The 26718-nt window shown below is 34.2% G+C and overlaps 2 protein-coding genes across 3 annotated transcripts; one reads left to right on the top strand and one right to left on the bottom strand.

The window, feature by feature from the left end:
• Window positions 1-20: 20 nt before the first annotated feature.
• Rip11 (Rab11 interacting protein) lies at window positions 21-10591 on the bottom strand. Of its 2 annotated transcripts, XR_011446819.1 has the most exons (8): window positions 10310-10591; window positions 5657-5695; window positions 4017-4263; window positions 3195-3570; window positions 2602-2876; window positions 1941-2418; window positions 1562-1787; window positions 21-109 (listed from the first exon to the last, which is right to left on the bottom strand). XR_011446819.1 is itself a non-coding variant. In XM_070294777.1 (7 exons), exons 1-7 carry the CDS (start codon window positions 10338-10340, stop codon window positions 1617-1619), a joined length of 1617 nt encoding a protein of 538 aa, XP_070150878.1. In that variant the 5' UTR covers window positions 10341-10591; the 3' UTR covers window positions 551-1616. The 2 variants fall into 2 exon arrangements, 1 of the variants encoding a protein (XP_070150878.1); XM_070294777.1 differs by lacking the exon at window positions 21-109 and having other exon boundaries at window positions 551-1787.
• Window positions 10592-14488: 3897 nt separating this feature from the next.
• LOC138932695 (Na(+)/H(+) exchange regulatory cofactor NHE-RF1) lies at window positions 14489-26294 on the top strand. Its single transcript, XM_070294785.1, has 2 exons — window positions 14489-15131; window positions 25520-26294. Exons 1-2 carry the CDS (start codon window positions 14709-14711, stop codon window positions 25826-25828), a joined length of 732 nt encoding a protein of 243 aa, XP_070150886.1. The 5' UTR covers window positions 14489-14708; the 3' UTR covers window positions 25829-26294.
• The last annotated feature ends 424 nt before the right edge of the window (window positions 26295-26718 follow it).

The following is a 26718-nucleotide window of genomic DNA, read 5'->3' as shown; positions in this document are numbered from 1 at the left end:
ACATGCGGAGGATCACATCGATCGTCTCTATCACGTAATATGCATCTAGCGCAATCATCCCGAGCGCCACCAACGCCGCAAGACACGCCGAACAATTTTATTGACTAACCTAAAAACATCGATCGTTTGTCCAGTGGAAAATTCAATCTTGATTTTTTATGGTTTTACAACATATATCATGATGAAAAATATATATAATATAACATAATAATGTATATATACATATTTATATCATGTGATAAATCCAATTAATTATAGAACGAATATATATAAGTACATATCTAGCGTTGACATTCATGGATCTTTGTAAAAATAAAAAGATTTCATGCAATAATAAATTATGCTGATACTTAATGAAATATCTAATGAAATACCTGCGTTAGCTTTCTTTGTTTGAAAAATTCACTTTCAAACAATTACAATTACGAGAAAATAATCAGAATATTCGAACGAATCCGAGTATATAAATAGTTGCAGTACACTTTATTATTCGAGAATCACAATATTGATTCCGATTTTCGAAACGTCAAATCGATTAAAGCACTATAAATCATATTAAAAATGTATACATCGATTAATAATTTAGCGTAGAGAAATAATATTTGAAATATTTTAATAGGATATTAATCGGAATAATTCATTAAATCATGAAACTTTTTGATATCTAAAATAATATAAAAATATCGAACACATAATTACGTACACATAAATACATACGCACCGCGTGCACGAAAAACAAATAAAAAATACCAAACTTATTTAATATTAGTTATTAATTCTAAATATTGGAATAATAAATCACATAACATTCCAAACATTTGAAATTTATTGCGTTGTATATATGTATAACACATTGAACATTTAAATATTATCTCTCTTTAACAATGCTTTTAAATAATGATCTAATTAACAAGACATGGTCCGAATTAATATAAGTGCACGTATGTAAGACAGAAGGCACATTTTTTTATCGAACGTTGCTTTGTGTAAATTTCAGCTTCTATTTTCTATTAGCTCCATTTTGTAGAACTCTTACTTATCTTACAAAAAATTCTTAGATAGATAATTTACAATAATAGGTAGCAATAAAGAAATACAGTTGTGTCCGTTAGTTTTCCTGCAAATTGTCAATTGGACGGAAATCTCAATCGCGAACAAATACAAATTTTCGAACATGCTGCAATGGTTTTGTTTCAGTATATTGGGAAGACAGACGTTATGGAACGAATCATTTCCAACTGGCATCCACATCTTGTATTCATTGTTTATATCGATAACTCGAACTTTGAATAAATTATTATTTACTTATTATTTCTTACTCGTGTTTCTATAATCCAATTATTTTCGCGGTGTTAAATATAAATTACAAATAAATAAGGGAAAATAAATTTCATTTATGTGCAATGCTGCTGTGGGGACATTATATACTTTTCTTAAGTTGTAGCTCAAGAGAAAAGATAAATTAAAATACGAGATGTTAATACAACAAATAGTCATTTGCAACTCGTCAGTCATGTCTAAAGAAAGTATTACTAATATCGAAGTATCAAAGGGAATATACCTCAAGTGGGTCCCAAAATGGAAACAGGAAGGTTTTATCATCAAGGATTAATGATTTATTGATTTCCGGGAGATGATAGTCGCCTCTGATATGGATTCTGAAGTAATCGCGGCGAGCATTCGATTACACGTAACAACAGCGCATCGATATAATCTTCCAGATCGGTGAGTCTCTTGTTCTTCTCCGTGATTTGTCCTTGTAATTGCAACGCCAGTTCTATTATATCCTGCAAATAGAACACATTTTGATAAAAACACAAAACACATTTGTTTGGTGAAAAAAATAGGGGTTATATTCCTTCGATACAATAAAATAATAAAATCTTAAATTAATTAAACTAATTTAAAAGAAACATTTTTATGTATAAAGATATATTTACTTCTCTTGATTTCCCTTCGAACTGATTAAGAACTTCGTGCGGCAGGCGACTTTTAGAGTTTGCGGCATTCTTAACTGCGTCCTCGCCACCGATGATAATCCTTTCGGAAGACAGATGATTCTCGTCATTAGAATCCTTAAACTTATTCTCCTTATTATCCTTTTTCTTGTCTTTCTTTACGTGCTTCTCTTCCTTGGGACTTCGTGGACCATGTTTGTCATCCTTTTTGTCTTTTATCTTGTCTTCCTTCGCGAGTTTCTCTTTGCTTACGGCGAGCTTCTCTTTGCTCGCGACGAGCTTTTCTCTGCTTGCGAGCTTCTCGTCCTTGTTCTTTGGATGAAGGATCTCTCTCGGCGCCGGACTTAGTGGTTCCGGAGGATCTTTCAATCTAAACGCGACCGGTGATGGCAAACGAATGGGCGATGCATCGCGTTTGTTATTCTGCAATTCGTCCACCATGATCTTAGGTTTGTCCCATCTGATAAGTACAACACGCGCAACGTTATTTAATTATTTCCATAGATTTTATTCACAAATAAATGTATTCTATATTTTTATTATATCCGTGCAACAATTTTATTATTGCTAGACATTTTTATCAAGTCAAACGCATTATCGTTCCTTTTTATACTTTTTTTCTCAATAATAAATATGACTTCACCTTTTAGGTACGCTGCTTGACTGCTTGCCGTAGAGCTTCAAACCCCACTCGTCGTCCTTCGTCAAATTGTCGACCTTTGACAGATTCGTAGCAGACGCGCTCATGACAAATCGTGGGGGCTTGTTTGGCGCGGCATTAATTGGCGCTGGTGGCACGTGCAACTCGCTCGAGACATTGTTCTGCGAACCATTCGGAATTCCATTGTTGCCTCTGTTCGTGCTCGGCATGGGTGCGTTCAGCGACGAGGCCGAGCTTTTATGAGATAGATCGTCAAACTATAACAAATTAAATTATCTTACTTTTAACTGGAAACTATCTCCAACAGATATACAGATAAATTTACTTAAATTTATTTCAAATATTTTTCTCTGATTTTCTGCTTTTATACTATATACACTTATATACATATATGTTTTTCTTATATATTTTTATGATCATATTTATGCACCAAAACTAAAAATAATAAAATTAATTAACTTTTTCACCTCAAAATTAATACTGTAACAGGGTATAATTATAAATATTAAACTTAGCATAATAATAAAACATAATGCTATAATTAGGATATACATGTGTTTGATTGTTTGATTTACCGTAAATTCGTCTTCGTCCTCGCTAATGACACCAGGATCAGCTTCACCCGGTTCCTGGCGCGTGATCCTGAATTGGTGTTCTTCCTTTTCATCCAAATTGTTTCCATCGAGCCGACTTTTGCTTTTCCCTTTGACTTTATTTCCGATTGACTTGGCCAGTTTCTTAAGACCCTTACGTTTTTCGAGGCTACCGATACTAAGCAAACTACCGCCGATTGATTGTGCAGCTGTAGACAACTGGCCTAAAGAACTTTTGTGACGCTCCTTCTTGCTTAGATCAGTCAGACTTCCAGCCTTCACAATAAAGCCAATCCTCACTTCGAGCTCGCCTCTTTCCTTTGTATTCTCTTTGCCTGGTTTGCTGTTAAGGGTGTACCTAATACAAGCGCATTTATTCCCTCATAATTTTATCGACAACAAATAAATAATATACATGCTTACTTTTGTAAAATATATTATAGTTTACACAATCGAATAATATTATTTGTTAAAGTTTTGATATATATATTAGTAATATAGCGATAATATAAAAATTTATAAAGCAATGTTTACTTGAAAAAAGATGAATTCCGAAAACACATTATATAAATGAATAAAAATGAATTGTAGGAAATTATATAAAGCACGAGAAAAAAAAAAAATGTTTGAATATTCAACTACGTTAAAAATTTATTGCCACACAAAGTGAATGTTTAATTATACAGTTATGTATTAATAATAGAAGAAGGAATGCGGGCGATTAATGAGATAGCGATACGGCCGCGGCGATTTCTCTTTCCCGAGCAATTTTTCTAATAGATTTGCATAAAACCATCACAATACCATCTGTTTTTGGGCCTCTCGTACACGTCAAAGCTCGAGAGTGGTACGCTGACGGTGCCGAGGAACTCGTCGACACCCAAGAAATTGCGATGCAGGGCGGTGAGGACGATTTCCGCGGTATTTCCCTGCTCCGGTATGAGTAGCTCACATTCTTCGTGCCATTCCACGTCCTTGGTAGCCTTCTCCTTCACTGACGTCTGGTACTTTTCCTTACCGAGGGCGATAGTTACGAAGCAGTCGTTGGTTTCTGCATACGTACAGTCACAATTCGGCGTGTCGTTTCACGTGTGGGCGACAGATGGTCAAAAGGTCGGGAGATTAATGAGACGTATGTAACGGGAATTAAAGATCTGTCCCGATAGAAAGATATGCGGAGTTTTGTCCGTTTTTGATGTCAAAAACTCTACTATTGTGAACGAGTTTGCTTAGTATATTCACTTGATAAAAAAAATAAGTTTTTTATCTGAATTTCAACTTTTGATATCAATTAGAAAACTGTTTTAACATTTACATATTACTTACAATAAAAGTAATTTATATATAAGTATATAGATATTTAATGTTTGTTTCATTTTCGTCTGTGAATAAGGAAATGTAATTTGATCGGATAACAAAGCTTTTAATTCATATATTTCCACAAATGCAAACTCGTTATTAGTTGCAATGTACATTTCATTAACGGTGCTGTGTTCCCTTATTTAGTTGCAGAGGTAATAAATATTGTAATATCACAATGTGCATTGAGAACGCGTGTCATCAAACCATCAACTCGTCGCGTACACAATTATATTAATTACTAGGTCGTAAAGATAATAAACAGATATATGTATGTATACGTCCATCGCATTAATAACAGTTATGTAGCATAATGCACAGTTAAAGTTACTGAGTTCGAGTCAAAAAATACACGTGCTCTTTTTAATATTTTACTCTTTAAAATTTTTATATTTTAAAATTATTTTCTTTAAATTGACAAATTACGATATCGATAAGATCCAGAAGACTTTGTAATTCCATTCTTTTCATGCTAAAAACTTTTTATTTTTTTTTTCCTATATCGTATCTTTAAACTAGTTGATAAATAATAAATCTTCATTTTTTATCAAAGCGTATTTCTTACGAAACTCAACATTTATTATTTAATTACAGTAGAAATCATCGTTGATTCAAAATTTTGCGACAGATTATGTTGCGTATTTCGATTTTGCTGAGATAAAGGAATTCTATATTCGCGTTGGACGAAATTCAAGACTGGCATAACGTGTTTGTTTATACAATGACATAAATTCGTGCATTGTTTTGCAAACGTGCTTTGCTAACAAAAACCGGATGATTCATGATCTAAAATAACAGCGGAATACGGTATCGGCATGAATATGCGTAGTAACATGTAAGAAAGTAAGAAACGCACGCGTCGATGAGTTACAACTGGTTTATTGAGAAATCTTAACATTATTTTGTACAGGACGCTTCGTAAAACGTCGAAACAATATCAAGAGATTGAAAAGAGGTGTCTTTTATAATTCAATTGATTTTCAAATATTTTAAATAATTATATTTGATGCAACTTTTTGTTTTTCTTTTTAAAAATAGAAATAGGGAAAATTTTAGTGTAATAGGATTAAAAATACGATACTCACTGTGTTTTCCTTTAGTCAGTAAGTCCTTGGCCCTCTGAACTGTAAATAAATAAAAAGGAATACTGTCACACACCCAAACAGCTACGTAACAAATATTTAAGACAATTGTTTACGCATTATTACAATTTGTATTATTTAATGTTTACATTCCAAGGTACACTTGGAATAAATTGCCAACCGAACAGATTATTTTAGCGCGATCTATCCTTCAGTTCACAACCTTTATTAATATTAATAATATACGCTCATAGTTCGTAATAAACTAAATAAACAGGTACGCATATTCAAATATTCACATTTGCATGCACTAGAATTTAAGTATTAATGCCGTAAAAAACAGCTGTAAGTCATCGTGAAAATAGAAAATTCTTTATAATCAATCGACTTTTTTCAATCCGCGTGTTTACGAGAAAATCTCACGTCATAGCTTTCGCGCATAATTGCTCTCGCTTATATCAGAGTAAAAGCTACGTATGTATCAGTTACCGCCCCATTACACTGATTTCGCGATTCCGATAAATCAATCATTCTGTTATTTTCATTATTTTATGTTGTTTATTCTTTTTAGCATTACGGTGATATTATTAAATATTATGGAGAGAGAGAGAAAAAGAAGAGAGGTATCAATTATATCAGCTGTATAAGATATCATTGTATAAGATATTGTATAATAAAATAATTCATAAGTGTGTTCACAAAGTTTATATTTTAAATGTCATTGTCATTTAATAAAATTACGATTAATATTAACGTTAACAATAATCAAATGTAAGATTTGCGAATTATAGATTTTTTGAGAGTTGATTGAATTTTTGCACGCAAGGTATATATATAAACGGCACATCGTGCACCCACAGGAAAGATTTCCGGATCTAATGCTATTACTCTTCAATCTATCATAAAATAGGATCGATATAGCGACAATCATATTTATTATTGAAAAAGGAATATTTTAATCTTAAATGGAAAATTCTTAAATCTAGAATAAAATGCTCTTGGTGCTATCCCGTTAATTTTCTCACAAAGATGAAGATGGAAATTTGTAGCTATCTAACATCAAGTTATTCTAAATGCAAGAATATATAAGCTTAGATTTGTATATGTTACTCTTGTCTCAAGATAGTAAGACAATCTTATTTAATTCGAGAGAGAAGAAAAGGAATTATTGATTTAATTTTAAAATTGTTTTATTTTTATACCGCATAAGGTTCTGATACGATTAAATATGTCAAGAATATTTTTTGTCTCGTTATCAGAAATCCTTTCTGAGAGTGTGGCATTAAAGCTTGTAATCAAGCGAGAAATTCCACGTAGATCATTTAACAATGAAATCATTTCACGCAGCTTCGCAAAATACGGAGTTTAAACAATGAATTCACATACATCATTCCGATTTTATAGACGCATTTTTTCAAAAATCGAAGAATCTGATATGCAAATATTCGTAAAATGATCACGGAATAAACGTTAAATAAGAAGGAGGAAGCAAAACCCGCGTATCTCCCAATTATAATCCGTTAGTCCTAACGCGAAGCGTTACCGAATAACTGTAGGAGGCATTTCCTCGTTCTCACACGTGCAACGGCGATGAACCGTAATGAATGTGTGAGATACGAAGAGGTGCATATTGCTTGATTTCTCGCGCATCGAGGAGAGTCAGCAGAACCGACTCTCTCGTCGCGCATTCTATCTCCTCCGTGGTCTCGGAGTCGAGTCGATGGATTCAAAGTCCTTATCGCGATAAAGCCGCAGCCAAATACCGTTTACTCGGATAGAAGTGCTTCTCAACGCTTTGTGCATCCCAACAACGTATCCGCGATCGTAACAATCCGACGACACGCGATGTTCAATCGATCTTTTTTATCTTTTTAAAAGATTTCCGAACTCTTTAGATCCAATTTTATTCAAATAATCGCATTAATTTTATACTACATATTTTATATTGTTAATTCTTTTTACACAAATTTTTTGCATCTGAAATTATTTCAAATTAAATGAAAATAATAATGCAAAAAAAAAAACGAAATTAAAAATATGAGATTCAAAGAACTTTCTTATTCGAATATCGTGGGTCTTGAAGATCCACTTGGCCTGTGGCAGAGGCAGAAAGGGGAACATCGAATAACCGCTAAACATGCTTTCACGCGTCGCCTATTTTGCATCGAGATATGAAAGAGATAGAAACTTGTCACTCGATGATTCTTCAAGCATCGCGAAAAGAGGATTCATAAGTACTGTATATATACTTCGTATAGTTCGTTGCAAAAGTATAATTATCGATCTTAATTCTTTTCTCGAAGGACAAAGAATCCTGTGAATTTTAATCTGGCAAATCATTCGGATTCGCACTCGGCTTCAGCCAAGAGACTCGAGCACAGAGATGTCAAACATCTGGTTCTCCGCGTCGCGTACATACACGTGACGACACACGTGCCGTCAATTCGACCGCGATACTCTCATATTTGACGAACCCGTTAACGCCCGAAGGTAAAAGTCTCGCGCGTGCTAATTAAGAGGACAAGTTGTCTAACACGAGCATGCGCTTTCGCGAATTAAGTTGCACTCTCGGTAACAAGACTCTTTATCTTGCGATCAATTTCGCGGTGAACGGCGAAATCTAATTAAAGCCTGCTTAAACTGCGCGTTGAAAGTTTAAAAAAAAAAAAAAAAAAAATATCCTGACAATGAGTCGTTCGGAGATTTGAGTGAGCCTAAAAGAAAAGCGAAAAGAAAAGAAAGAAAATATTTAAAGCAAACTTTTCTCCCCAACGATTGAATCTAGATAAAAATAATTTTTATCGCGACATTAAATATAACAGAAAGATGAGCCATTACATATATCATGGCCGATGAGCGCGCATATTTGATATATTTAATTTCAATATATAGATACATATAATAAATTTCACCATACAGAAAATGCACAGGATGATCTCTTTTAAATAAAATAATATTCATTGGACATGTGAAATTGATATATTTCCGTGAGCTATATCCATATGTAGCAAAACGATACATAATTGAATTGCGTTTAATTACTTATCGGAGTTAATTGAGATTACTAGAAACTGTAAGCAATAAAAATGAAGAAAAACAGAACTAACGACGAACGTGCGTCGATCTTCTTACATACAATAATCTCAAGAAATGAAGAAAGTACGATTGATAGATAAAAATAAAAATAAAAGAGAGACAGGTAAATTAAAATAATGTAAAATTATTCTCAATTAATTTGTCCAACTGTAAAATCATTTCACGCGTATATTATCAATAGTGTAAAAATATAGTAAAATCTATATTAAATATTTAATATAAATAATAAATATATATATTAAATATATTTAATTTGATTAAATTAATTTTATATATATTTATAATATATAGTAATTTGTAATTTTAATACTTAAAAAGTTAATACTTAATCGAGAGATATTAGATTATAAATATTAAGTTATAAAAAATATATAAATGTGTTTTTTTTTGTTTACATTTCTTCGTAATTATAGAAAATTATATTATACATAAAGTGTGGGATTTAGAAATTATATGAAAATTATAGGATCTAAAATTTAGAAATTATTATGTCGCGTGATAAAGTAAAATCGAGGTTTACATTTAAGCACAATGCGAACAGGAAAAATTACTTTCGAATGGTGATGCATTCTCGATCTTAAATACACGTTGCACCCCGACTACGATGATTCGGTGACATACCTCAGAACAGTATCCTTTGTTTGTGCGCCATGTGCTGCTCCGCTCTCTTTATTACGTCCTTTTTGATTTAAGATAACGAAGACGATAAAAGACAATATCTCAAAATATTTTCTCATGATACATCCTGACATTGACATATAAGCTGAACCTTGAAATTCGTCATCTATATCATTGATAAGATTATAATCTTATATAAGGAACACGAGAGAGATTAAAGCTTTTTAATAATTTATTATTCGTATCACTGTTATAAAGATTTCGAGAATATTTCTTAAAAAATTTAAATAACTTTATCTCGAATACGAGATAAAATTATCTCGTACTCTCTCATATGACGCATCTTATGTTAGCATCAACAGACACGCTAGACCTTAAGATTCATTTAATATGCTATTGATAAAATTATTATCTTAAAAAAGTCGCAGAAGACTAAAAAATTTTCCAACGCGCACGATCTCTTATTTTCATCTCTTCTATAAAGAGATTTAGAGAATTAGTTTTTTTATTAAAAATAAAAAGAATGAAAAAAACAAAGCTTCCTCTGAAGAAGCAAAATAACGGAATGTATTTTAAAGAAAATCACATATTTTTTATCTTCTTTTTATAAAATTCAATTTTTAACATCGCGATACGATAACGAATATTCTTGGTAAACGTACAGTTTTATCTGCGTTGAATACGTGACGAATACGAAACGGCATTCGCGTCATCGGGGCTCGGACAACACCGGATACATTCCTGCGCAGCGCGACGAGACCGCGAGAGGTTTCGTTCGCCTAGTTTCCGAGCGAGGACACGTAACCTTACGTATACTCGTACGGCGATAATCGCGTTTACGGTATGCGTATCGCCGCGGTGCGTCTGCGAGAGCGTTCGATCGTATCTATCGAAAAAAAGGGGGCGTCGTTTCACGCCACTCGCGCGGCATCGCTCACCCACCTGTCACTTGAACGTGCGTCGGACTCCACATCTCGGAAGTTGGCTCTGTTACTCGCGCACGTATCCTCCGTTCGTTCGTTAAAATTCACCCGGTACAATTGCGAAGCACTTTGCCGTTGTGTCGCGCGATCTATGCGACGATGACGAGGACGCGCGACGCGTCACGAACTAATATGTTTACGCATCATACGAATAAAATATTCACGCACTGTCGACCGCCTCGCTCGTTCGCGGTCACCCGACGTCCGACTCCGCCGCGCTCCAAACCGAAACTCACGTTGCCAACGTCGGCAACCGTGAACCGAGTACCGAGTGTTCGCCATGCGCGCGCATGCGCGGTGACCGTGGACGTAGTAAGCATAGACTGCGCGTCAAGCGTCGCGCCGAAATTAGAAGGAGAAAGAGAGCTTTCGGGAGTTTAGTCTTCTCTCTCGGAGAATAGAGGGGATTATAAACATAGGCATATATATATATGAAGAGATTGTAGGCGTAGAGATAAATTATTCGTACTCCTTCTATTTCTATATAAATAAGGAGATCTATATACCCAGTCAATCAAGTTAAACAACGATAAACAAATTGGTGAAATATTATGCTCTCTTTTTAATTTTGATACGCGACCGGTTGAGATGGAAGATGGATTTACAATCTATATATTTACTAAGTCTATGGCGATAATTATGACCCGTTTGTATTTTCGAACAGCTGATACGATCGGATACGCCAGATACGTTTAAAAGAGTCTCGCTATGATTACCTTCATGACGCTGATGGCAAAAAATAAAGATTATTGTACACAAAAGAAATGTAAATAGTAAAACTCAATCGACCATAACATTCTAATATTTTCGAGAGTGTAATAAAGTTTTAATATTAATACTGTAATTTTGTTCGTTTAAATTCTACTGCTTATGTTTTGGAAATTTATGACGAATTAAATATAATCTATTGACACAGTATGACACACTCACAATACATAATCTAAAGGGGGGTTTAATACTTGGAAAATATTTTCATAAAATATTGTCGCGCGTATACATATAGAGTCCCATACAACACAGAACATTGCTGCAATGTTCTGTGCTGTATGGGGTTCACTTCTATTTTTATAATAGATAATTTGTTAGATTTTACGCAATGTACCATATATCGTATAATGAAAAATGTATCACACACAAGGCATAATATGAATGCAAAGATATTATTAAAACGTACACACTTATATGAATTTTAATTCCATAGCTTTGGCCTTCGTATCTGAAAGAGATTTCCCGTTTGTTTCTCTCGTATATTTGATTAACCATATCCTGAATGAAATGTTAATTACTATTCGCAGGCTGAGATCTCCACACCGATAAGGACTGTACTACAATCGTGAGAAACGCACTTTATGTGTGTATCTTGGATTCTGATAGTCATAATAAAATGATTAACATCCTTGCTGAGAACGTGACGACAAGAACAGCATTAATACGAAATATATAATTAATCGATTTCTATAATTAAAATTTGTCTTGATATTTAAAATCTAAATAATAAATATTCAAAATTAATTTTGAATTTTGACGAAGATATAATTTTCCATATAACTCGCGAGACACTGACGTTTTCAAAGTATTCCTCGTATCTGCGAGAAAAAATATCGCATGCATATGTGATTGGTGAGTCTTAAACACGAGTAGTAAGTATAACGACATGCAGTATATGATTCGTCATCGTTAGGATCTTCGTTCTCGTTAAGATATGAATGCAAGCATAAAGTTTGTTGTCGAATGCATAAAGATGAATGCTAGCAAGACCGATCATTATAACGCTGTTATCCGACATGCGCATATATTAGAGATGAGCTTTTGTCTAACATTAAATTTAATGTTTTTTTTTTTTTTTAATTGTGATAAAAATATATAATAATTTCCTAAAATATTATTTTTGAATTTAATTGTATTATATCGAAATAATTTTCTTATAAGATTTGCGATGGTAACGTGTGATTGGTTTTTTTTTTTTTTTTTAACTTGCGATTTATTACAACGTCTATGAAAATGCAGTTAGATTAGTAATATATGATTTTTGACTGTAAAATATTAGGCTTTTGTGTATATTGCATTCGCGGAGAGAAACTATCCGGAGAAATGATTAAGGTTACTTAAGCTGAGCTAAGCGGTTTTATTACGTTTTATTGCGACCGAATAACTGATGCCCGCAAAGATTGCCGAAGAACGGAAGTGGCGAGGTGATAGCCGCGTGTACCATAATTGCCGTGCATCATCGTGCTTGCTATTTCGTAATCATTTAATAGGGACTTCAACTTGTATGATGGGCTTATATATTCGATTGACATCGACACGCCAATTTTTATCGGTAAATATTAACTATTTCGCGAAACGAGATTTATTTATTAAAATATAAATACACAATTTAAATTAATCTATAAATATAGATTTATGGATATTGATTTTTAAATACAAAATATAAAATATATGTGTGTAAATATAAAAAATTTTATTTTATCGACATTTTTTTTCTCAACCATTAAATATATACGTCATAGATAGATATGTCACATCGTACATATCATTCCCAATGATACCTGAAGATAGGTGTGTACACAGTCACGTATCATTAACTTTGCCGCCTAATTGCCGAGCAATCTGAAGGATTTTTTCGCGCGATGGAGCGCCTACTTTTATCCGTTTTATCGTAGGTGGTTTGCGCGTTTTACAATCGGCGGACTGTCGCCTTTTATCGCGATGCGCGCATTCGCGTTTCCTCAAATCGGCATTGTTACGCCACAGCGCGGTTGCATCACGATTACAATCTCGCATTACGATCATCCGCGACTCGCTTGGATCAGCACCAATCGCCTTGACGCATTTCGTGGAAGAGGAAATTTAACATATATTCATCGGAGACACGCAGGTATTAATCAACAAAAGTCGCATAAAAAAAAACGCGACTGCTACGAGCGATACTGTGTTCGTAGAACAAATATATTATTTGTATTCAGTCTCAATTGATTGATAAATAAGAAAAATTATAATTAATTTTTTTATCGTGTTAACCTAATCCCAATATTACGTATCTTCGTGATTTTCTATCTAATTGATAAACGAAAGATTGCAATATTCAAAATGTATAAAAATCGAAGACGGAGTATAAAACCAGTTATATATTCCACCTGTTCTATTGCAATTAAATAGTGAGTTACTTAATTTAATTTTTTATTCAAATTTGTATGACATTTAGAGAACATTTTCTATATTTATATAAAAATACATAAAGAATGTCGAGAGAGAGAGAGAGGGGGGGGGGAGAGAGAGAATTATATACGATCTAATAGAAAGTTGTAGGAAGTAAGATTAGGGAAACAAAACATACCATATTTTATTTAAATTTCAAAAATTGTGTGTTACTTTATTGATTTTTCTATTATGAAAATAAAAAAACTGAGCATCTTCCCTATAACAATAAATATTTTCGTCGTTTTTTTTATCGACCAATATATTCGATCTAGATCGTAGCACGTGGTGTTTCGCGTATCTGTCACCAGGCGTCGCCGCCGTGACAGTTTACGGCTCACTTCACTTTCGTTCGTTACAGTACGTCCCTTTCGCTTTTCCAGTTCGGCACGATTCGGTAAATCTGTCTTCGCGACAGTGTTCTTCGTATATTTCTTCGGCATCGTGTTCAGGAACGCGTCTGGAATGGATCTATATCTCGTTTCGTCGCGATTGCTGTAAATCATGCGCGGTATGTACGAGTAAATTGACTTTTATACGACAAATTCATAAAGTACAAATCGACAATGAAGAAAGCATCAATCGACGAACAAGATACTCGTCTTTAATCTCACAGTGAGAATAAAGTTATAAGAGAGAAAATAACGAAAGAAAACTCGATTGTTGCAACGTAACAATAAAAGAAGCAAAAGTCTCGATAAGATTCTTCGCGAAAGATTCAAGATTCGCGACAAATTTGTCGATCGGAGTCCGCCGTTACGCGCGAAATCGCATTTCGCGCCACGTATCGCCGGTCCGGTTCCAGCTTCCAACGATTGCTTCGTGGCGTCGAGTAACATCGGGAACGTTCGGATCGATTCGGTAATGGTCGGGACAGCCGAGACCCGGGCGCTCGGGCCTCTCCGTCATCGTTCGTGTCCCGCTCGCGTCATACGTGCGCGCGCGTCCGTCCTCGGTGGTGTTTGTCCCCGTCGCGCTCGTCTCGGTTCGCGCGTGACTCGCGTTTCGCGCGTTCCTTGGTGCGGGTACACGGCGTGTCTCCGATCTGATCCCGGATTCGCGGGGCGCGTCTCTCCGTATTGTTTCTTTTTTTTTTATTCTCTTACTTTTTCTTCCCTCCTCGACTCTCGCTTCTCTTATCGAGGTTCGAGACCGACGCGATGTCCTCGCTGAAGGACGATAAACCGCCGTGCGCGCGACTCTGCCACATCGTCAAGTGGGACGACTTCCCCGGTTACGGTTTCAATCTGCACGCGCAGAAGGGCAAAAACGGCCAGTTCATCGGCAAGGTGGACGACGGCTCGCCGAGTCAGGCGGCCGGTCTGCGCCAGGGCGATCGGATAATCGAGGTGAACGAGATCGACATCGCGAACGAGACCCACAATCAGGTGGTCGAGCGCATCAAGGCATTCGCCAACGAGACCAAGCTGCTGGTGGTCGACCAAGAGGCCGACGATTACTTCAGGGAGAACAACATCGTCATCAAGGGCACCATGGCCAACATCAAGGTGATCAAGACGCCGGAAAGGAATCCCAACAGCGTGGAGGATCGCTCCGACGGCAGCAACTGCTCAGTCGACGAGGTAAGTAATGTGCCTTTATTCTGCTTTTCGTATCGTAACTCTAGACGAGAGCACACGATTTATCGCGTATCGTAAATTTCAGTGATTTAAACGGCAAATTATGCAATATGCATTTTACTCCATCTTAATTTTTCCTTTTTTAATAGAGACTTATATTATTGCGGAATTCGTGTATATAAATCATTTTTCTTCTTTTTATATATATGATTATGATATTATGTATATAATTAGAAAAGACTTGGTACTCTTAATATTAAGATGCTTTTTATATTGAATCATTATTATAAATAAAAATGGCTATATACGAAATAAATGCGCAGTTTGTATCGATGTACAATAAATTATGAAATTTAAAACGCATACGAGAGTATGCGTCATTAGATTCATTTTGAAATCACAAACGGTGACTTTATAATAAATATAAATGCGCGTGCATATCCAAATTCGCGGAGTACAAATATGCAAAAATAACGTTGTAATTGCAAAAAAGATATCGAATAATTAACTTTACAAACCGATCTATCAAGATTTACAATGAAATAAAAATAAATATCGCCTTCTCTCTTTCTATTTTTTTATTATAAAAATTTTAATATTATAAATAAAATCAGAAGAGAATAATTCTCTTCTATGAAGATTATTATCTACTTCTCATCAACTATATTTTTACTATCGAAAATATATACCTGTCATATATATATATATATATATATATATATATGCAGATAAATTTCTTGAAAGTGATTAATGCACATTAAGGCGAACGCGAATGCGTTAATCGCGTCTTCTTCGGCTTTGAAAGTCCCGAGAAACGACGCGCCCGTATATCGAAAGAATTCGTGGCATTCACGTGGAATTTATCGGAGTTGGGTCCACCTGTTGGATTCGTCGCCGCCGCCGCCACCTCCGTTGACCGCTCCGTGTGTTTACGTCGCGTCCGTTCATGCTTAGAAAGTGTCTGGCGCACGCTCGCAGCGCGTGTGCAGCGCTGCAATACATCGAACGCTGAATACATATCGACGATCTGGTCTAGAAGGCCATGCATATGTTTATAGATGGTAATAAAATATAATTATTAATGTATCTGATACGCGCCTGCGTGATATATATATATATATAAATAAATATATCTTACAAACGTTCTATTTTCAGAAAAATAGATATACTTGAAATAGACGCGTTTAGCAACATTTTGATCTACAAATCTTATTCTAAATTATTTAAAAAAATCTCATAAACTCATTGGACATATACAAGGGATTTATCGAGCTGATAACTGCCTATTGAATGCGGTCGCCGTGTTTTATTTTTTACGCCGTAACATGCAATATTCTCAGCTTTTATAACATATTCGAACTTGCGTAAAATACAAGCAGGTGCGCGTTATTGAATGCACATGCGTCATCGTATCGTAATTAGTTATTTCTCCGCGAAATAGTCTTGTCGTCATTGTGCTCTTTTAGCTATCTCCAATGAACGACGTATTGCGGTAAAAATAAGAAATAGAAATTTAAAATATGATATGATACAAAAGAGATTCGCAAATATGAAAGTTAATTTAATATAACATAATTTTCTTTTAAATCCATATGACTTTTAGTGCCCTCTATTTATTTGATCGGGGGATTATCTATCTGCAAAATTGATCTTATTAAATTTGTGATACGTCAACAATATTATGATGCGTAAGTCTTATCTTATCGAATTTTATCTCGTATACAATATTACTCGCTCTTAATTTGGATTTATATAGCATAAACTTTATACGTTTATTATACAAATATTTTATGCTTATCTTTTGTGCGAATTCGATTTGCGTAAGGATCATTCGTACCATGTATTTTACGGAAGATTAATTGCATCGAATCATAAATTATAAATGCAATTTCAATTTTTTACCGCGATTCTCATGCGCTACGCGATTTAATCGCGATTAGATGTCTCGGTGATAAAAATGTGCTTGATAATGCTTAGAGTGTCAGGTAGTGTGAACTGCGCGATACAGGAAGTGATTTAAATTTTCGAAATCGTTTTTTTTTTTTAAGGAAAATGTTACGCAAATAGCATAAAAACGGACATGCCTAAGTTATTTTTCCAACGATCGTATATCCTCTCTCGGCGATGACGCGTCTCTCTGTGCGCGCCGTCAGCTGACTAATAGAACGAGAGATCGCAATTTTTTTCGTCCATACCGCGCGATTATCTCGCGGATTTTCTCACTGTCATGTTCCTTTCATTATTATCAGTTATGTGGAAAGAAACAGTCATGATCACAAGATAAAAAATTATGATAATTCATATGTTACTCATTATAGTTTTTGCTAAAAATAAACTGCAATAAATTTTTCCAAGATATTAGATATAGAATATTTTACAAAATATTCTAACACGATAATATCACACACTTTAAAATGTTATCGTAATAATTTTTAACTTAGTTTTAACTTATTACTATAAATAATTCAATATTGATTATAAAAATTTACGATGGATTTTAATGTCTATACGGCATATGTTAATATGTGAGATTCATTATAGCTATAATTTATTCTGAAAATGCTGCGTATTTCCTTTTTAGCTTCAGGTTTGTATATGTCATAAAAATCGCGATATAGATTGCGAGAGAGAGAGAGAGAGAGAGAGGCATAGTTTACAGTATTTACACTATCTTTTACGAGTCATTATTTATAAGATTTTTGTCTTATTGTTTTATAAAGAATTATCTTTAATGTTTTTATTTTTCTTATTATTCGCTTGTTTAATCTTTCGATCATACATCAGTAATATCTCTGAAATATCTTCATTAATTATATAAAAATTAGAAGTATTTATCTTCTTTACAATATAAGAATTATATAATTACCAAAATAAAATTTGTGTTATATTGTTCTGTCTCGTGACTCATAACTTATATTTTAATTCCACTAAAGCTGATTTAACTAGAGACAAAAAAAAAACAGTTTATCTCTCAATAAATAATTTGCCCATATTCGCATCGAGTTGTCATCATCATCATCGATGCTTTTTTGCTCCGTTATCGGCGAAGATATTCTCGTTGTGTACATTGAAACAATCACTTATGACTACGTGAATTCGAATAAACATTACCCAAACTAAGCTAATGATGTCTCTACATTTTCGAGACCATCTGTATTTACTCGAATCGAGAAGTATAAAGCAGAAATGGCAAGGAAAAAGGTCTCTTGACACCTATAATATACGTGATGTCTATAAAATGTAAAAGCAATATTCCTATTTATTTTCTACGAAACGCAATTTTCCTTTATTGATCTTTTTTCTTTATTTGAAAAAAATAACACAATACATTTTTGTTACACACGGTGCAACACTGTTGCTTTTAGACCATTTGATAAATATCTTAGAATAAAGATAATTGATTATATATTCAGACTTGATGTTAGAAGGACGTATCATTGAAGAGAGAGAGAGAGAGAGAGAGAGAGAGAGAGAGAGAGAGAGAGAGAGAGGACGTGTATACGTTTCTTTATACACGACGATATTCTCTTTTATTTCTAGGCCACTGAATCATTTATTGTTCACATCACAAGCTTGTTGGTCAGCATTATCTGCTATAATAGCGTTAATAATTATTAATATTTGAATTTTCTCAAGCAGCAATAAAAACTATAGTAATAAAGAGGAATTATAGTCGATTTATATTATAATGTCGTATTATGAATCAATTGAAAATTGCATTTGGCATCGAAGCGCTAACACGAGTTCGCGACTTATCATATCGATTTTAATTGTCAGATGATATCATGCATATATACGTTCTCGCGTGTCGCAAACGCGTGTTTATTGCGTGTACGGAATGTGAACAACCCCTATCGCGTTCTACAATACGAGACGGGACAAGACTCGTTTTGTCATCTATCACTTCATTGTATCGAAATCTTTCGGCACGTTTTCTATGATACTCTAATTATGATATATTGATATTATAATTATTTAAATATTAAACTATAATATTAATATTATATTCGAATTCTATTATCATCTTCTTCTAGAGAATTTTGATACTTTTATTTCTTGCGCTTCTATTTTATTATCGAAAAGACTATGTCTGTGACTGTCTGTTCCTGTGTGTATCGACTAGTAATTTTTAAATATTTATAATATTTTCCTTTTCCTCCATTTTTATATTACTTTACTTTCTGTACTATTTTTAGTAGGAAATATAATTCTTTGTATTTATTACTTTGGGTAAACACACGTGTTTAAAGCATTGTCACGAGCCGGTATCGTGTTACTTTTCGAAGTCACAGGAGTATTCGCGGCGATGTAGTCGTGCTACGGGAATGAATGAAATGTGATTGAATCATGCTGAATAAGCGGAAGCTTTGCCGATTCGCACGTGCCAACGCACCAACTTTCCATCTACGCGCGACAATAAAGATTGTCATATAATATCTCCTGCTTCCGATCACGCGACCAACAACTACCTTTCAAAGATGCTAAAAACCTCGTTTTTATTATTATCAATGATAAATTATCACCGCAATTTGAAGAATATTCGAGTAGCCGAGCAGAGTTTTATTTCTTTTCGAAGGAAATTGACGAAAACTTTAAATATAAAATGGGATCTCATTCAAAACTATCTGATATATATTTATTATTTTTGCGAGAAGATTATTTTTAAAATATAGATAATTGGATAATAAACATATTACCATGAAGAATATCAAGATATATTATATCGATGATGCGTGATGGATAAATATTTTCCATATTTACAAAATATTTTAAATAATTGCAATGAGAGAAGGCAAGATTAGATGATCATGCATATCCAAATTCGGAAATTAAAAAAAAAAAGAAAACACTGAAATCAGCATTCGGTAATGCTGTTTTAAATTCGCGATGAGTTTGGTTTCAACGGTTTAGTTTGTAGACGGAAAATGATGACGTGCGTTATTAATATCCCGCTTATATGCTCGTCATTGTCCGGACAATAATTCATTTATACAGAGGCAGACAACTCGTCGAGCCGCAGTTTATACACTTCGTTTAACCCTTGAACATCGGTTAGAGGAGTTTGCCTCGATGGGAATTGGCGAAATTACGATGAAGAGAAAGATGTATAGAGGATAATAGAGAAAGTATTGCAACGCTGGTTAATTTTTAAATACCGCGACATCTCGAGTTCCGTGAGATATCTGAGATCTCCAATTTAAAGGTATACTTATACGTATTATTTTAGTCATCAATATTTGTCAAAGATATTTCAATTCGTAAAAATTTTATTTGTATTTAAACTCTACTTAGATATGCAAATATATGTGGATATGATAGCGTTACATCAAAACTCGCGCAATATAAAAGTGAAATAAATAATTTATAACAAATTAAATTTTTCCAATTAAGCGATATAATTGCCAAATTGGTTTATAACGATTCCGGTGATAATAAACACGTGAAAGGCGAAATTCATAAAGTTTGCTTCGTAGGCTTGCTTCTGGCAGACACAGAAACGTCTTCAGAGGACGGTATCTCCGGTTCTCGGTGATATCGTTATCGTAGCTTCCACGATTGTTACAATCTCGTCCCGACAATGCTTGTACGATGCTTTCTCTCGTATTCCTGGTAACAATTCCGCTTGACTCCGACCAGTCGTGAAAATTTGAAGATTTGAATGCGTAAGCTCGTTCATTTAATGATCGATCCGTGCTTAATCTTATCCGACGCTCTCATAAATCTGACATACGTTTGTTTTATAATCCTCGCATTATGAGTTCCTCAGGGTCACGATGTGATAGATGGTAATTCTCGCGCTCTCAATTTTATATAGTAATTTATTAAATTTAAATTAATCAGTTTTTAAATTAAAAATATATATAAGTTGTTAGAGAAATTTTTGTCGCAAATAATTTTCTCGAAAAAATTGATGGATACGAAATTCTCGGAGTTTATGAATATGGAGATAATATGTGTGCATCTTTTAGACTTATTGTTAAAATAAGAAAATGACTTTAATAACTCTCAGTTTCATGCGAATATTCTTGCCTTGATACGCAATACAATAACAGGCAAAGCTGCGTTCAAGGAGGAAAAGAATTGCTCGAATGGAACGAATTCGCTGTAGTTATACGTGTCTTATCATGCTATGCGGTGGGCAATGAGTCATTTCAACTCTAGCTCGCGGTATGAAAAGTTGCGGCTCTTGTTTCGAATAAATTATCATTTCGCATGAATACGATCAAGTATAATTTCTGTATCTGCACGTGAAATATTATATTTAAAAATTTATTAGTTATTTATTATTCGGAAAAAATGGAAAGATATCATAAATTACAGTAAAATAGGATGGTCCCAGATAAAATTTTTCCAGTGCTTTGTAATTTATTATTTATTATTTGTTGCTTTTCTTTTTTTTTTTTTCCTTTGTATCATCTCGAGTTTCGTGTTCAGTATTTTCGCCGGTAATGTTCGCGCAGAGTTTTCAGAAAATTTGAAAACTTCTAGCGCTATCTCGTAATTCTAGAAATTACATGCGCATAGGAAACATCTATCTGTTGTTTACTTAGGCAGTTATCGGTACGAGTGCACCTGCGCCATCATTTGCAACAATGCGCGTCTCTCGGATGCGAGCCATTAGACCGTTAATCGCAGGAAGTCGCTTTTCTGGAGGACATCGGCGGGTTTGACGGCTTTTTAATTAATTTTCGTGAGATACGAAAATTTTGCGCGATGCAGATATTAAATGAGGGATGCACGCATGCTCTTTCTTTTCAGAAAATTTCAGTCGCTTCCATTTCCGGTAATTTTCACGAGATTACGTAAATTCCGCATTTATCCGTCGTGATTGCTTGCATCACGCTTCTATTATGTTGATTTGAATTATTTCGAAAGAATATAATCCTCAATAATATTATTTTTAACACGATAAATTAAATTTTATATGTATATATCTTCAAAGATATAGATTTATAATATATCAGAAGAAAGAAAAAGAGAAAGAGAGAAAAAGTTTATATTTAATAATTTATAAAAATATATGCGATTATTTTGATGAGAAGAATTTGTTTAGTAAAAATATTTTTTTTTTATAATTTTGAGAAAATTTTTATATAGTCAAACGAAAAGAAGTAATTTTACAAATTTTCAAGTGGTTGTTGTGGTAAAGACACGATTGCGAGATGTCATTACTCTTTATTTAGATGAAAAGTTATGAATATGTAGACGACGTGATGGGTGCTTTCATTCTTTCATGACGTTAACATACTAGTTATGATAATGAAATGCGTGGGAGGCAAACAATCGAGGGATTCTTCGGTATGGTGGGCGTTGTAATAATTATGCACGCGTGATCGAAATACTTTTAGAATACATTAATTTAAATATATTAATTTTCTTTTATAAATAATCTATTTAAATAATATTTTAAATTTATAAATTATATAAAATATTATATATTTTTATGTAATTTATAAATTAATGCACAAACAATAATTTAACAAAAATTTAGGATTTATTTATTAATTATTTTTTGATGAATTTATCGCAAAAATGATTACTACTCTTTTTCTGAAGAAACTCTGGAAGGAAGGCAATATTTTTATCTGCATAAAGGAATTTATATTAAACTTCTTTTCTCTAGATCTCGTTTATTATACGTTTCAAATATCATCTTATTACGAGGATTTTTACAAATAGCGCACAAATAGATTGTGTAATAGAGGATTCGAGGAAGTCGGTGTACAATCGCGAATTGCGATATTGTACTCTCGATACAATTAATAGTCATTCTCTTGTGCTCGTTTTCCATTTTGTGCAAAATAGGACGTTTCCTGTCTTTTTTGCGTAACGTATCTGATACAAATGCAAGAGTATGACATATTTCAATATGAATACGCCCAATTTTTTATTTGTACGAACTCTTTTTTTATTTGCATTTAATTGATAAGTATTTCAACTTACATGCAATATTTATTTCTTTGTTACTTATTCTTTAAAAAAAAGGGGGGGGGGAATGTATTTTCTTAAGAATTATTAATTGACTTGTTAGATAAATTAAATCTAAAATTTAACGTAAGGAGGACAGCGGGAGAGTCATCCTGAATTCCGTTATTCGATCTTATTCAATTTCCGCGTCTCGTTCTAGAACGATTTTAGAGGAAAGCGTGCCAAAAACCCGCACACGTTTCGCCTGAATACATATGCAGATAACGGGGATTCCCCTCCAAGGAAGAAACGAGTCGACAACAATTATTGCACCATGTTCTTTCATAGCATAGGTATAATTAAATACTCGTGACCCATCGATAAGCGCGTGTTTATTTCGAAGCTCGATACGCGCGTTTGCTAGTCCCGGAATGTTCCCCCCTTAATCGACATTTTATTCTTGCGTCAACGCGCGTGCAACAAATTACATGTCCGTTTGGGGGCTAAAGAGCACAGGTGAATTTGTAGCGCACGTGAAAGTACATAAGTTATTCCCATTTTCATAATGTTTTTAGATAGGAAATTCTTTTCCCCTGTTTATAGAAACATTACAAATATTAGAAAGCTTTGTTAGCAAAAAATTGTTTTTCTTTTTAAAATAAGAAAGGCATTTCTCGATTTTGAAATTTTCATTAGAAATTTTTTCAAGTTCAAAATTTTCAGGAAATTTAATAATTAAATAAATCTATATAAAGGAATATGACGGATACCGCGGAAATTATCTGGATAATTGGCTTCAAAGATTTTGAAGATCGATTTTGCATTTTACGCGCGATTAAAATTTTAATTTATAACGCATCGCGGATACATTTGGGTTCGAGGTTACAAAAAGAAAAAAATCGTGATGATCGTGAGAAGCATTCATGATCGTTATCGTCCCATGGCACAGATTCCTGCAGTTTTTATAGGATCGTTGCATCAGAAGCGGTGGAATAAAAACGTCATGTGCAACATGCGCGAAATTTTCGCGAATTATCGTGATCGTACAGTCAATCTCTCTACAAAAACGTGTGTAGAACTCGATCTCGCCATTAACCTTGTAAAATTCTGATTTCTCAATTTTTATTTTTGAAGAAAATTGCGTGGGCGCTTCAATAATACTCTCATTTCTATATCGGATAAAATAAGACTTTTATTAGAGAATTTCGCCGTAATAAAATTTATCTTAAAATTTATTTTATGTAATGTATATATATATATATAATATGTACATGTATGTAGACACATTCTGTTCTATTATATTATTTATTAAGTTTTAATAAGATTGATTGACGCATGATGACGAGAAGAAATTTATTATAACAACACATACATATATAGATACGATTCTATTTTATTTAGCATTCTTTATATTGGAATCTTGCATTCTGTGTATATTATTACGTATACCTTGTTTCGTATCTAATTTTTAATTTGATTATTGTAATTACATCGTAATTAGATTATCGAGACAGTCGTCACGGAGAAAGGAAAAAGTTCCGTTTACACGCGTAGTTTCCTTTCGCGGGCGAAATAAATGGCTGCATGGTAATTCGAAATACAGAAAGCCAGTCGTACGTGAAATTCAGTATGTAGGACTGTAGCGAGATAGCCGACTAACATTATTTCGAAGGGATTTAAACGGTTCGCGCGGCTCGGGAACCGGTTCTTCTCCAACGTCGCGGTAATGGAATTCCTTTAAGTACCGTTCAGAATTGCATCAAGGATCCAAGGTCATTATAAATATCTCTCCGCGGGCAGCGATCTTTATCCGCGCAAACTCGTGAGTAATAACGTGTCGTGGCGATACCCGGTCGAGGAGTCGCGATACCATCGCGAAATACTCGAACGGAAATTCATATTTTGTTGAAGGCGGGTAGTAGTAGGCACTTGTGAATCTCACCGTATTACAATGTGCATTTTTTATCGGTAGTCTGTGCGCGCGTTGTATAGAAGATTGCGCGCCAACACAAGCGAAACGTCGAAGAAATCACAATGTCATTCGACTCGAAGAGGAGAAATATCTTGTCTCGTTTTTTCTGCCTTCGTAACTCAGATGCGAAGCTTGGATACTATTTCTCGAATCAATGATTATACTTATAATTGTAAGGTCATTAAAAAGTGTCGCATTAATAACGCACAATTATAAAAATACAAAGATACATATATTTTCTTTCGCTGATCGATGCTGCATTTAATTTATATATCACATCTATCTATATTTAATTTTAATAACATTAAAAAATTTTATTAACAGACCGGTTATTAGATATGCAAGGCATTTTAAATTATATAATATTACTTGATTGATAATTTCAAAAGTGTCCCTGTATATTATCTTTTTATACATTATTTATTTATGTATTCCGTATATAGTATTTTTTTAATTTGAGGAAAACGCCCTTTTCCCTTAATAATATATTCTTCTGTTTTTCTCGTTTTAGAACACGCAGAAGTCGATCGACTCCAACGACACAGCGCACAGCAACAGCACCATCATGGCACAGACGACGACTAGCAGCAACAGCGACAACATGCGGGAAAACGGCAACGGCGACGTGAACCACGTGCACGACACGGGTAACGGCAGCGTGGGGGATGGTGCGAACAACAGCGAGCCCCGATCCGAGGGTCTGAACCTGAAGATGAGCGTGAAGGAGCTCAGGGAGCAGCTGGCGAAGCGCAAAAAGTATGATCCGAAGAAGGAGTCGATCGGCTTCAAGGACAAATTTGACATCGTGCAGAAACTATAAATGTATCCTCTCGCCTGTGTGACACATCGGTAATTCCTTTCCCTTATTCCTCTCTTTAGAGCCGCCGTTGTCATCGCCGCTCGACGACGATGACGACGGTTTCCTCCTTACGATATAACACGCCGTGTTATAACCGATCAAATTGTTGTCGTTAAATAATAAATAAACACGCGATACTCTATTATTTAGGCGCGAACGCGCCAAGCGTCAATGTCGATATCGTAACATTGATACACGTACTCGTAATTTAGTGACAAAGAATGTTGCGGAGAATATTAGGATAAAGAAAGATAATGCTGTTTGTACGCGTGTAAGTACATTGTTAATTTTTTGGTTTACACGAAGACAAACTTACACGTGCAATCTCTGTCGCTTTCACGTCGGAAGTTATGGATGGATTTCGAACCAGTTTGGGCTTATCAACGTTTAAAAGATAGAACTATAATAAAGAGAAATTTTTTTTTGACACGTTTCAAATTATTATTATTATTATTTTTTTTTTTTTATAATAATTATAGTTACACATAGTGATCTAAATATATCTATCGTTTCCTTCCCGAAACAAGATGCAATTTAGTTTTATTAAAAATGTTCCTGTTGTTAATGTAATTACAACACTTCCCGATATACATGATTAGCGGATAATTAAATCTCACGCTCTCAACTTGATTACCCACGGAGTCGTCACATTCACTTCTAAACATCGTCCTGTCCATTAAATTCGGGAGATCCGCTTGCCGCTTCTTCCCACGACTTTCTCTGACAAGAATTTATCTTTCGATGTTGTAATCATTTCAAACATTACATCAATCGTCTTAATCTTTTGCCGGAATTCTCAATCGCGTATAAAGAGTAACTTTGAACGAAAATCGGAAATTTATCTCGGCATT

The sequence above is a fragment of the Polyergus mexicanus genome, unplaced genomic scaffold, assembly GCF_030449975.1.
Source record: "Polyergus mexicanus isolate NDT 795.1 unplaced genomic scaffold, iyPolMexi1.0 SCAF_4, whole genome shotgun sequence".
NCBI classification, from domain to species: domain Eukaryota; kingdom Metazoa; phylum Arthropoda; class Insecta; order Hymenoptera; family Formicidae; genus Polyergus; species Polyergus mexicanus.
The sequence above is the reverse complement of the archived record's forward strand: the minus strand, read 5'-3'. Positions and strand labels throughout refer to the sequence as shown.

What these genes read in the sequence shown, in the direction of transcription:
- LOC138932695 (XM_070294785.1), top strand. Translation starts at nt 14,709, where the DNA reads ATGTCCTCGCTGAAGGACGATAAACCGCCGTGCGCGCGACTCTGCCAC. An exon ending in GCAACTGCTCAGTCGACGAG is followed by an intron (nt 15,132 to 25,519) that starts GTAAGTAATGTG and finishes TTCTCGTTTTAG; the next exon opens with AACACGCAGAAGTCGATCGA.
- Rip11 (XM_070294777.1), bottom strand. Translation starts at nt 10,340, where the DNA reads ATGTGGAGTCCGACGCACGTTCAAGTGACAG. An exon ending in GACGCACGTTCAAGTGACAG is followed by an intron (nt 5,696 to 10,309) that starts GTGGGTGAGCGA and finishes ATTTATTTACAG; the next exon opens with TTCAGAGGGCCAAGGACTTA. An exon ending in ACTGACTAAAGGAAAACACA is followed by an intron (nt 4,264 to 5,656) that starts GTGAGTATCGTA and finishes GTACGTATGCAG; the next exon opens with AAACCAACGACTGCTTCGTA.